We start from the raw sequence: 12,418 nt of genomic DNA on the forward strand, positions 1-12,418 counted from the left end.
TTTTTAATGTAAAAAATGGGAGTTCTGATTGTGGCTCAGCGGTAATGAATCTGACTAATATCCATAGGGACGCAGGTTCAATCTCTGGCCTTGCTCAGTGGGTTAAGGATCTGGCGTTGCCGTGGCTGTGGCATATGCCAGCAGCTGTAGCTCTGAATTGACCCCTAGCCTGGGAACTTCCATATGCTGTGGGTGCTGCCCTAAAAAACAAAAAATAAAAAATGAAAAATGTAAAAATGTTATGAGGTACTGATGCACATTGCAATGCAGATGAACCTTAAATGCACTTTGCTAAGTGAGAGAAGACAGTCATGAAAGACCATACAATGTATGATTCCATTTATAGGAAACATCCAGAATAGGTAAAGCTATACAAAGTAACTCAGTGGTTGCTTAGGGCTGACCAGAGCAAGGGAGTGACTGCTAATGGCTTCAGGATTAGAAAATGTTCTAAATTTCAATTTTGGGTGGTGGTTCCACATCACTGAGAGTATACTAAAAACTACTGAATTGCATACTTTAAATTTTATGGTCTCTGAATTATCTCTCAGTAAAGATGTCAACACACATCTTTGAGTATGACATAATATGGCTCTGTCCTCTTCTCTGAGATCTCCAAAATAAAAGGTTAAAATAAGGGAACACGTACCTTGGGGTATCCGTCAAGATGATCCTTAAGAGAACTGGCACCTGACCTTTGACCTTTCCCCACTTTTATCCCTTCTCCCATCCTGCTACCCAGAATGCCGATGTGATGGCTGGAACTAGCTGCTACTGCCTTAGACCCCAAAGACAAGGACCACTTCCTAGACGAGCTATCAATCACAGTGAGCTGGAAGTAGCCTGGATCTAGCTTGGCTCTAAGCTGCTGTGTGAACTCCAGACTACCTACCTATGGACATTTATGAGGCCTGTTTAAGCCAGTCTAACTTTGGGCTTCCCTTACTCACAGCTAAACCTAATCCTAACTGACAATATCCCATTTTACATTAGAGCTAGGTTAGTTTCATAAAATAATTAGGAGGCTTTTTTTATCCTTCTCTATAGCCTACAACAGTTTAAACAGCCGAGGAGTTATCTACTTTTCAAAGCTTTGATAGAAACCTCCTGTAAAATCATTTGGGTCTGGCACCTCCTCAGTGATATTTGAGGGGGTGGGAGGGACGCTTTTTAGGGCTGCACCCGCGTCATATGGAAGTTCTCAGGCTAGGGGTTGAATCGGAGCTGCAGCTGTCAGGCTATGCCACAGCCACAGCAACTCCAGGTCCAAGCTGCGTCTGCAACCTACACAAGTCATGGCAACACCCGATCCCCGACCCACTGAGCCAGGCCAAGGATTGAACCTGCATCCTCATGAATATTAGTTGGATTCGTTTCAGCTGCACCACAATGGGAACTCCTCAGTGATATTTCTTTGGCAATTTTTTCTTCAATTTCTTCCGTAGGTTATCATTTTACTCAGACAGCCTGCCTTTTCTAGAGTCACTCCTTATTTTATTGACATTGCAAGTTTATTAGCAGAAAAAGGATATACTATAATTCTTATTAGTCTCCTTATAACGTGAAATTTTTCCTAGTGTTACATATTTCTTCTTCTCCCTTTATTTTGTTCTATTAAAAGATCGGCCACTTTGAATTAGTCTGTTTTTCGCCACTCCTCAGCGTGTGGAAGTTTCCAGGCTAGGGATCAAACCTGCACCACAGCAGTGACCCAAGACTGCAGTGACAATGCCAGATCCACTGTGCCACAAGAGAACACCCAGTTAGTCATTTCAAAGTATAAATCGTGGATTATTTATTTATAAATTTCCAGTCTTTTAAATTTCATATCAATTAATTACAGTTGTTATAACTGTTTTCGATTTATTGTTTTCCTAGTTTTTTTTTTTTTTTCCAGGGCTACACCTGTGGCATGCGGAAGTTCCCAGGCTACGGGTCGAATTGGAGCTGCAGCTGCCAGCCTACACCACAGCCATCGCAACGTGGGATCTGAGCCGTGTCTGCAACCTGCACCACAGCTCATGGCAACGTGGATCCTGAAGCCACTGAGCAAGGCCAAGGATCAAATCCACGTCCTCATGGATACTAGTCAGATTTTTAACCTGTTGAGCCATGACGGGAACTCCTGTTTTCCTAGATTTTTAATTTGAATGATGAAATCAATAGTTTTCATTATTAAGTGGTGTAACAAAAACATTTAAGGCTATGAATTCTCCTCTAACTGCAGCACTGACCATAGTGCAAAGCTCTTGCTATACAGTATATTCATTTTCATTAACCTAAAAGGCTCTCTGGAGTTCCCATTGTGGCTCAGTGGTAACGAAACTGACTAGTATCCATAGAGATGTAGGTTCAATCCCTGGCCTTGCTCAGTGCCAAGGATCCACCGTTGCTGTGAGCTGTGGTGTAGGCTGCAGATGTGGCTTGGATCTGGCATAGCTGTGGCTGTGATGTATGCCAACAGCTACAGCTCTGATTTGATCCCTAGGCTGGGAACTACCATTTGCCTGGGGTGTGGTTCTAAAAAGACAAAAAAAAAAAAAAAAAGGCTCTATATATTCTAACCCTTAGACTGACTCAAATATAAGTAGCTTTCAGTGGTCAGAGTGGAGAAGATAACAACTGGAGGCCTTACTCTCACCTCCACCTCTTAGACCCACATATATGCATTTTTTTCTACCCAAGTGGCTAGTTTTGACAGTCATGGGGTTCCAGAACTACTTATATTCAAAAGAAGGCTTTCCCTTCACAGAACATTTTCTTAGGCAAAAGTTCTCCTGTATAATTTTTCATCTCTACTCTTATGCAGGCTCCCAGCATAAGTTAGCTTGGATAAGCCTTACCATGAAAACAGATTTCTCCCTAGAAAACTTTCTTCTACTCTTCTTTTTTTTTGCTTTTTAGGTCCACACCTGTGGCATATGGAAGTTCCCAGGCTAGGGGTTGAATTGGAGCTGTAATTGCCAGCCTACGCCAGAGCCACAGCAACGTGGGATCTGAGTCACATCTGTGATCTACACCACAGCTCCTGGCAATGCCGGATCCTTAACCCACTGAGGCCAGGGATTGAACCCGCATCCTCATGGATACCAGTCAGGTTCTTAACTGGGCAAGCCACAATAGGAACTCCTCTTCTACCTTTTTGAAAGACAGCTGGGAATTATGAAGAGTCATCCACAGCGGTAGTTCATGATCACAGCCCCCGGAACGAAATCACACGTGTACTTTGACGTCGGCTGAGTGCCTAATTCCCTGTGGGGGTGATGTTAAGGCAGGAGTCAGCAGAGCAGAGTGGCCTGGGCAGGTCACATCTTCTGAGAGCTCAGCTGCACAGAATATCCCCCGAGAAGGCTCCTGTGAGGTCATTTACTAGAGGAACGACCTCATTTACTGGCACTCTGAATGGGTCTAGAACAACCCCTGATATTTTCACTCCACGTAAAGGCAAGACTAGGGTCTGATTTACTTTGGACTTTTGGGTCTGCAATCACTGGCTTCACTCCTAAACTGCATCCAGCTGCAAATGATTTCCTAGTCATTTGACTCAGCTGCTCAGAGCTGCAGTGATGACACAAATGACGTGTGATGGGGAAACGAGCAGAAAGGCACATCACTGACCTGGCCAAGTGGAGCTGAAATGAAGCAAGGTGATGGGGCACCAGGGCTTGGTGCAGGTAAAATCAAACACATTCAGCAGACGCTCCCGCAGGTGGAGGGGAGGTGTGTGGAAACCCGGATGGGGGGCCTTCCGTCCCCTTGCCTCTAAGTGGGGAGAAGACTTCCCTCCTCATGGGCAGCTACAGAACTAAGAAAACACCTGACAGCACTCAGCACAGGGTCTGATCCAGAGTAACAGCGATGTAGACACACAGCCGGTGTCTAACCCTCCTGCAGGCGCAGAGTGGAGCCCTGGATGGGAGCAGAGGCCCAGCCCTCGGGGGTAGGGGGGTGGGGGTTGGCCTCACCTGAGGGGCACCTCTGGCAGGTTTCAAGGTCAGGTGGGAGGCGGTGCTGGACCACAGCAGTTCTGCTCCCAGAGCACAGGAGGGAAGGGCTGCATCATGGCTACAACCACGGAAATTATCTTGGTGTCAGCACCTCTCAGAAAACCATACCCAATCTTTTAAATCAACTGACCAGTTAGCGACTGTGAAAACCACTCTGGTCAGGGCTGTTCTCCTGGGTCGGCGGGGTCCTCCCCAGCATTTGACCCTTGTCCAGGAGAGGTTCTGGATCCCTGAGTCTTGAGGCAGAGGGTGGGCTTGAAGACAAGAGAAAGGAGTGGTTTTTATCCCCCACGCGTGTGGACCTCCGGCCTTAACAAGCGGCAGTGGGTGGGACTAGACCCAGTCTGTGAAGCCCTACCCTCCCAAAGCAAGCCCAGGGCTCCTGCAGCCAGGACGCTGGAGATGACCCACTGCTTCTCCCTCCTGGGCTCATGACACAGGCGGGGGGAGGGGAGGGAGAGGCAAGCTGCTCTGCTCCCACATTCCCTGTGCCCCAGCATAGGCCGGGAGGATGCAGGCCTACTCCTGGCCCAGGCGTGGGAAGGGGCCCACACCAACTGCAAAGGAGTCGGAAACGAGTCTCCAGCCGGGTGGGCATGGCTCCATGGAAATGCAAGCGTACTTCTGAACCAGAAGGAGAATCATGGGAGGCTGAGGAGAGCACTGGCGATCCACCACAGCCCAGTCGCCACCAGCACAAGGAGGTAATCTCGCCCCAAAGGTCTTCAAGGTAAATCAGACTCAGGAATTATGAGACGCCAATGCAAAGGCGGAACCGGCATCAGCGCTCCACCCCCGCCTGCCCCCAGGAAGCTCAGGAAAAACTACGGGAGAAGTCAGGCACAATGCTTCAGCTCTTTTTGTGTGTGTATCCTTTTTAGGGCTGCATCTGCAGCATATGAAGTTCCCAGGCTAGGGCTTGAATCAGGGCTACAACGGAGGCCCACGCCACAGCCACACTGAATCCAAGCCCCATCTACGACCTACACCTCAGCTCACAGCAACGGCGGATCCTTAACCCTCTGAGTGTGGCGCAGGATCGAACCCGCATCCTCATGGAGACGAGTCGGGTTCCTAACCAGCTGAGCCACAACAGGAGCTCCAGCTTTTTTTTTTTTAAGTTTTCTTTCCAATTCACCGTCTTTACTATGGAACTTGCAAGGCGGCAGAGAACGGCAGCTGGGCTCCATTTCTGCTGGAGCTCCCAGAGCCAAAAGGAGTTCCTGCTGAAATGGGCATTTCCCCAAAAACGGGCTGTTAGAGGCTCAGGGGTCACAGATCCTTTCCTTCACCCCCTTCCTCTCCACCTGCTTTGATGGGAGACCTCGGCAATGGACAGGCCAGCTCCACCCAGGGCAGCAGCGTGACGGCTGCTGCCAAGATACCCAAACATCCATGGTTTTCCTTGCTAATCGACAGTGGAGGTGTCGGTCCAAGAAGGGGATGAATGAAACACTAAAGGTGACCTGGCTCCTGGCAGCTCTTCCGGGGATTATTCTCTAAGGAGAGTACCCACCACATTTATAGCCATAAGATCAGTTCGCTTAAGACATTACATAGCTATATACGTCTCCAAACTTTTCTCAAAATTCTCATTTAGCATTCCCAATGATTTCTACCTTTGAAGTTTCCCAGAAAAGTATGAACGCCTTGCCTTCGGCTTGTCTAAACACATCCTCAGATCATTAGTAATGTCACGTGCACATGAAAGGTGATTATAAACCAGAAATGTATTCTCTGGGAACCATCTTCTCAAGGACTCAGTGAATAAGCCGCATCCATTTCACTGGCGAGCGGCACAGGTAAGCCGATCCCGAGTCAGGTTGCCTGCCCTCAGCATCACATGTCACTGGACCTGTCCTGGGACAACGACAGTACCGCCAGGGGACCATCGGCAGGAGCCGCCCTGCCCAAGCGTGCCAGGCAGAGGGGTGTCGGGGACGGCCAGGCAGCTGCAGAGGGCTTGTTTCTGAGGCCTCGCTAACTGCAGACCACAGAGACAACGGCAGGATGTGACGAAGAAACGCGCCCTTACAGGCCCACCTCACACCACCAGTCACAAGGGCAGGCGCGGGAGAAAAAGGCTTCGTGCCAATCCCCCTTGGCTCCAACACAGGCCCCGCAGGTGGGGTGGAGGCGGGCCAAGTTCGGCCGGTCCAGGGCGTTTTTCTGGCCCTACTCAGCGTAGACGGGCCTTGACTACCGGCCTGGGCCAGCTTCTTACCATTCAGAGCCCAGCTGACAACTGTAGGCGCAGACACACATTTTTATCCCCTTACACAACCTCGCATCTTCTGGGAGCAGGGCAGCGGTTCCTGAGATGTCAGCAATGTAGTGCCAGCCATCACCCCCTGCCCCCGTGAGAGCAAGGCACACTTTCCCAGGCCCCTAAGGGCTCTGACGTTACCACGAAACATGTTAAGAGAAGAGAGTGGAAAACACGCCCCATGTCCCCACGCCACGGCACCCTCCTAGTGGATGTGCAGAGGTCACAAGCACCCGCACACCCGTCGCCGCCCTGCCACGCCGCTGTGCCATGGACAGCCCAGGCCACACCCATCAGCCACACAGGTTTCCTTTGTCCCTGGGCTCACTTTCCAGCAAAGGTCAGACTCTGGGACAACTGCTTCCTGAACCTAAGAAGGAGCAGGTTAGTCGGGAGTCCCGGGAAAGGTGCTCCGGGCGACGACCCTGCCGGCTCCGCTAAGAGATCCTGATGCGTTTCCGAGGAGGCTCTGATTAGAGGTGCCGCTGGGAGCAGGGGCCCCGAGGAAAGAGGAAGAAGGGTCCGCCTCGTTCCTGATCCAGAGCCATCAAGAAGACGAGTTCAACACTGCCGCCTCGGGCTCCCACAGTCGGCCACGGCTGCAGGTCCGCCTGGCCGCTCGGGCCATTCCCGGCCTACATCCTGCAGAGCTTCAGCGGGAAGTTCTCCGTGATGAGGTGGTCGGGGTGAAGCAGCACGACAACGTTGACCTCGAACTCTGGGGAAGAAAGGACAGGCTTTATGTTCACTGGCCCCAAGTGGGGAAGCCAAACACCAGCCCCACCAGGGGCGCCTGGAACTCTCAACGGAGAGGGAACCCTGGGGCCTGCGCGGGTTTCCACAAGCTTTATCCCAAGCTTCCAGGAGAACTGGTGTGGACGGCTACACTGACGCTTCTGCCTGAGTAAGTCTGTCCTCTCACCTGGGAACATGCTGCAGGGCCTCAGCTTCCCACTTTCCTTGTCCTTGTCTTTACTAGAATCTTCTAGAATCCTAGTAATCAACTCATCTGTACTCTTTGGTGTTATTCTGACGTCTCCTACAGTTCTTAATGGAATAGCAGACTCCGAACTGGCCAGCAGCTGTTTAGGGACAGGTCTCCCGCCCCCAGGGGAGAAACTGTTCAGAAGCAGCACGCGGTTTAACTGCGGTGCCTTCAGATATCGGCTGACTTATCTGAAGCACCTGTTCAAACACTCCTCTTTACCTTCCAGCAGAAGGTACACCAGTCTTCCTCCACCAGCTCTGTAGCTGCTAAGGCTACGCTTGCTGGTGACAGTGAAAAGGGTGTGGGTGAGGAGGGAGCCCCCTGAAGAGAGACAAGCCGGGACCCCCCCCCCCCCACCCAAACACACACACACAGTGTGAGGAGGAGGGCAGGCAGGGCCCGCTGTGTGGCTGGGAAGCGAGCTGGGCCCGAGGGGGAGCACATCGGGGAAGGGGCTGGGTGTCAGCTCGGCTGGGGCCCCACCTGCGGCTGGATCCTGAGGACAAGGTCCCTGTGTGGGGCTGTTGCCTGGGCTAAGCACTGGCCAGCACAGGAGCTGCACAGCAGCAGCAGCGTCCTGTGACTCCGACAATCCTCACACACTGGGCCGCCTTCGGGCCGCTTGGCTCCGTTCTTCCCGCTCCTCCAGCCACCTTGCTGTCCTCCCTGGAGGGGGCATGATGTGGTTGGAAGAGCAGAGAGAAAGGCCCACGACAAGGAGCTCCCGAGGACAGCGGCACCGCGCAGCCGTGGGCCTGGCTGGGCATCAGACGCTGCCTGCGGTCAGCACCGCTGGGGCGGGGAGGGGAAGGGGCTCAGCCAGATGTGCACCCAGCGAGGGGTGGCTCACCCCCACCCCACCCCGAGACCAACCTCGCCAGCCACACAGCAGCAACCCGGGTCACAAGGGGCTGTGGCACTCAAACAACGACCTCGTCACCTCCTTCCTACGGGACTCCGTGGGGGTGAGGCGGGGGGGACGGCGGGGGGTGGTGCAAGCCTCACACCGAACCACGCAGGAGCCACAAAGACAAAGCCACTGACATCCTGGCCACGGACGGAGGGAGTTATTCATAGGGGGGCATCACAGGCAGCACATCAAACGTCACGTGGATGCTTTCCTAACCTGACAGAAACAACGTGCAGAAAATACAGATGCCTAACACATAGCATAGCAGAAAAAAATCATTTTCAGACCTTTTTTTGAACTTTATGTATGAAAACCAAGTTGAGAAATCATGGGATGAGCTCCTCTTTAACTTAAAATCAAAGTACAGGGGACCCTTGAACAAAACGGAGGTGGGGGCACCGACTGTCCATGCAGGCAAAAACCTGAGGATCATTCATGGTCCGCCCCGAGTTCAGGGGTTCCACCGTATCCGCAGTTTTGTGCCTGCGGATTCAGCCAGCCTCACTCCTGTAGCACCACGACATACTCTACTGAGGAAATCCTCAAGTGAGCGGACACACGAAGCTCAGATCCTATTACACAACGGTCAGCTGCACCCTGAGGCAAAAAATCCCCCTTCAGGAGTTCCCGTCATGGCTCAGTGGTTAACGAATGCGACTAGGAACCATGAGGTTGCAAGTTTGATCCCTGGCCTTGCTCAGTGGGTTAAGGATCCGGTGTTGCCGTGACCTGCAGTGTAGGTGGCAGATGTGGCTCAGATCCTGTGTTGCTGTGGCTCTGGCGTAGGCCGGTGGCTACAGCTCCATTTCGACCCCTAGCCTGGCAACCTCCATATGCCGCAGGAAGCGGCCCCAGAAAAGGCAAAAGGATGAAAGAGAGAAAGAAAGAGAGAGAGAGAGAGAATCCTTCAGAAGAGGGGGTGCAGTGTCGGAGGAGCACCCCAGGTGAGACACACAGGGCCGGCCCGGCGGCTGCTGGAGCTTACCCTGCACTCAAGGCCCTGGTGTCTCTGGATCCTGCACCATCGGCACAGGGTTTTTTTAGAAAATCGTGGTATTTTACTAGCTCAGGTCGGGTTTGCGCAACGTCGTCTTTCAGCCAACCTTGCTGTGCTTTTCCATGTTTGGTGACCTGCTGAGTCTGCTGCCTCTTTGCTACTGAGGAGGGTGTCCGGAGCCCATGATGCTCTCGCTACAATGTGACATTACAGATAAAGCACTTGAGGGCTGCACAAATGACTGTGCTTCTGACCTGCTGGACCGGTGGCACCCAGGGACACATGCTCCACTAGGGGCACAGACAGGTCCCAGCAGTGCCTGGTGATGCCAGGAGCAGCCACTTTTCCTCTTCTCAAAGAGCACAGACTCAACTTGAGGGATGAAACGACTTCAATTTCAAGGTACATTACTTAGAATTATTTAAAGTAAAATCAGAGTCCATAATAACATCAAAAATACTCAAGATTATCTAAAAATAAGTGCCTAATTGGGACTGATACATACACACTACTATATATAAAATAAAATACGTAAGTAACAAGGACCACCATACAGCACAGGGAAATTTACTCAACCCTGCATACGGGAAAAGAACCTGAAAAGGGAGGGAGTGGGAGGGATCGGGAGCTTGGGATTATCAGACACAACTTAGAATAGATTTACAAAGAGATCCTGCTGAGTAGCATTGAGAACTATGTCTAGATACTCATGTTGCAACAGAACAAACGGTACGGAAAAAAAAATGTATACATGTAAGAGTAACTTGATCCCCATGCTGTACAGCGGGGGGGAAAAAAATAACCTGAAAAGGGATGGATGTTTACATATGTGTAATTCACTGGGCTGTATACCTAAAACTAACACAACTCTTTAAGTCAACTATACTCTAATAAAATTAAAAAAAAAAAAGTACGGGAGTTCCCGTTGTGGCACAGTGGAAACGAATCCGACTAGTATTTGGATTACCAGGCGGAATGAGGTTGTGGGTTCAATCCCTGGCCTCACTCAGTGGTTAAGGATCCAGCGTTGCTGTGAGCTACGGAGTAGGTCGCAGATACAGCTCAGATCTGGTGTTGCTGTGGCTGTGGTGTAGGCTGGCAGCTGTAGCTCCGATTCAACCCCAAGCCTGGGAACCTCCATATGCCACAGGGACGGCCCTAAACAGCCAAAAAATACAAAAGAGAAAAAAGAAAAAGTAAAATCATGGTCTAATAAAAAAAAGAAAGTTCTTTCTGAACTAATAATAATGCACATCAGAAGATTTAGGGGGAATGTGACATTAATAGAACACACTGGCTTAGGGAGTAAGTTCCCATTTCTCAATGAAGCAGGTCAAATCAAAGAACCACTTGCCAAAACCTCTGCCTCCCACCTATTTACCAGTGAACCTCGGGCCTGACGCCGAGCCCGGGAACACCTCTGTGTCTTTTTGATCTCTCTGCAGAAGGTCGGTCAGCCAGGGCACAGTCCTGCAGGTCTGTCCTACTGCGTCCTGGTAGTGGGGGTGATGATTTTATCAGGATGGACGCACCATCGAAATGTTTTATAAGAACCCTTGGTGCCATGGAGATGTTCACAGTACAAAGTGAAGGGAGAAAAGGCAGGCTGGAAACCTGCGTCTGTGCCGTGATTCAGATCTCATGAAGACACGCATCCGTACAACCACAGAAAATGACCAACACACACCCCTCAGTCGCCGGAGCTCAAGTCCCCGGGAAGCCTAACATTCACACTGTGCTATCTCACGTGCTACATCTCCATCAAACGCCACCCCATCAGAGAGCCAACCAGATGCCCCGTGCACGCAGCTGGCCAGCCGCTGGCTGTGTTAGTGTCCTTCACAGAGTTCACGGTCACCTGCCCGGGCCCATGCCATCTCCCTGAGTGATGACGCAAGGGCCTCAGAGGCAGGACTGCTCACCGCAGACCCTCAGCACAGCTGCTCTGCGTGGGCTCTCGCTGAGTGACCACAGGACTGGGTGCTCTGGGCTGCACCTGCCCCAGCAGACCAGCGTGTCCAGCCCCTGCGGTGGCCACGACCTTCCCAGGAGCAGCCCGAGGGCAGTGCACCTACCCACTTTGAAGTTGGTGGTCTCCAGCGTCGGGCAGGTGAACAGCCGGGGGAAGACCATGTATATGGGCACAGAGAGGCTCCGACACACGTCCCCATCGGCGATCTGGATGTTCTGAATCTCAGTGGCATCGCGGGCATAGCCTTCTGCACAGCCTGGAGCAGGGATTAAAGCATCGCTTGCTCAGAACCCCCCGACCCTCTGCCATCAACCCAGTCACCTGCCCTCCCCCTGGCTCTGTAGGATGCTGGAGGCTGCCCCTGCCTCTGCATCTCACGTTCCTCAAACCTACGTTCGGTGGAATCGATCAGGAACCCGTGGTCAAGGGCCTGCGGCCGGGGGGCCTTACCGCACGTCTCCACGCGGACCAGCTGCAGCTCGATGCTCTTGATGGCGGCCTCCGAGCTCTCCACCACCAGCTCTCCTGTGAGAGGCTGGGTGATGACACAGTTGGTTGAGTTGAGGTGTCCTCTGATGAGAAATTTGGGGAGCAAGGCTCTCTAAAACAAAGCCGAAACAAACACATCAGGAATGGAAGGTGCCAGGGGAAATTATTCAACAGTCACTTTGATAGAAATAAAACCTGACAACAGAGTCAGGTGACTTTCATAAAATCCACTGGGACCCTAGTTTACAAAATGGGACAAAAGATACAACAGCCCTTAGATCCTGACAACGTAACAGACTGAATTATTCCGCAACTACTTAAACAGATATAAGGCACCCGGACATTGCTGGTCCAGATGACCAGACCTCTCCCACAGGATCATCCTGCCTGGACCAGGTCCGGAACACCCCCTCTCACCGAGCAACACGGCATAAAAATGTCGAGGAGTTGCCGAGAGTGTTTAAGGAGAACCAGTCACCAAAAAAAAAAAAAAAAAAAGGTTTTAAAAAGATAAATCAATTTAAAAATGTTCCCAGTTACACATTTCTGAAAGACAAGACATGAATTTTATTTCAAGGAAATTTAAAGAGATCTGTCTTCAAGGTCTGACTAAAAGCCTATGGACCTCTTCTCTCTGAACGGGGGAAAGTGGCCATAGGCAGGCGAGGATGCTGTGGGAAAAACAGACCTAAAGATTACAGACAACGGTCCAGCAGTCTTTACTCCAGCTGTGTCCCAGTTACTGAAGATAGTTCAGAGAATACCGCTGACCAACAGAAACTTAACGAA

The 12,418-nt window shown here is 51.3% G+C and overlaps 1 protein-coding gene across 2 annotated transcripts in view; it reads right to left on the reverse strand.

Annotated features, from left to right (window-relative positions):
* Positions 1 to 5,718: 5,718 nt before the first annotated feature.
* Positions 5,719 to 12,418, reverse strand: part of VPS26C (VPS26 endosomal protein sorting factor C) — a 55,192-nt gene continuing 48,492 nt past the window's right edge. For both annotated transcript variants that reach the window (XM_047796454.1, XM_047796462.1), the window contains 3 exons: positions 11,591 to 11,741; positions 11,244 to 11,396; positions 5,719 to 6,991 (listed from right to left, as the gene is read on the reverse strand). In XM_047796454.1, coding sequence (XP_047652410.1) covers positions 6,909 to 6,991; positions 11,244 to 11,396; positions 11,591 to 11,741 — 387 coding nt within the window. In that variant the 3' untranslated portion in view covers positions 5,719 to 6,908. The remainder of the gene's footprint in view (positions 6,992 to 11,243; positions 11,397 to 11,590; positions 11,742 to 12,418) is intronic.

Source organism: Phacochoerus africanus, chromosome 1 (assembly GCF_016906955.1).
Source record: "Phacochoerus africanus isolate WHEZ1 chromosome 1, ROS_Pafr_v1, whole genome shotgun sequence".
Taxonomy (NCBI): Eukaryota; Metazoa; Chordata; class Mammalia; order Artiodactyla; family Suidae; genus Phacochoerus; species Phacochoerus africanus.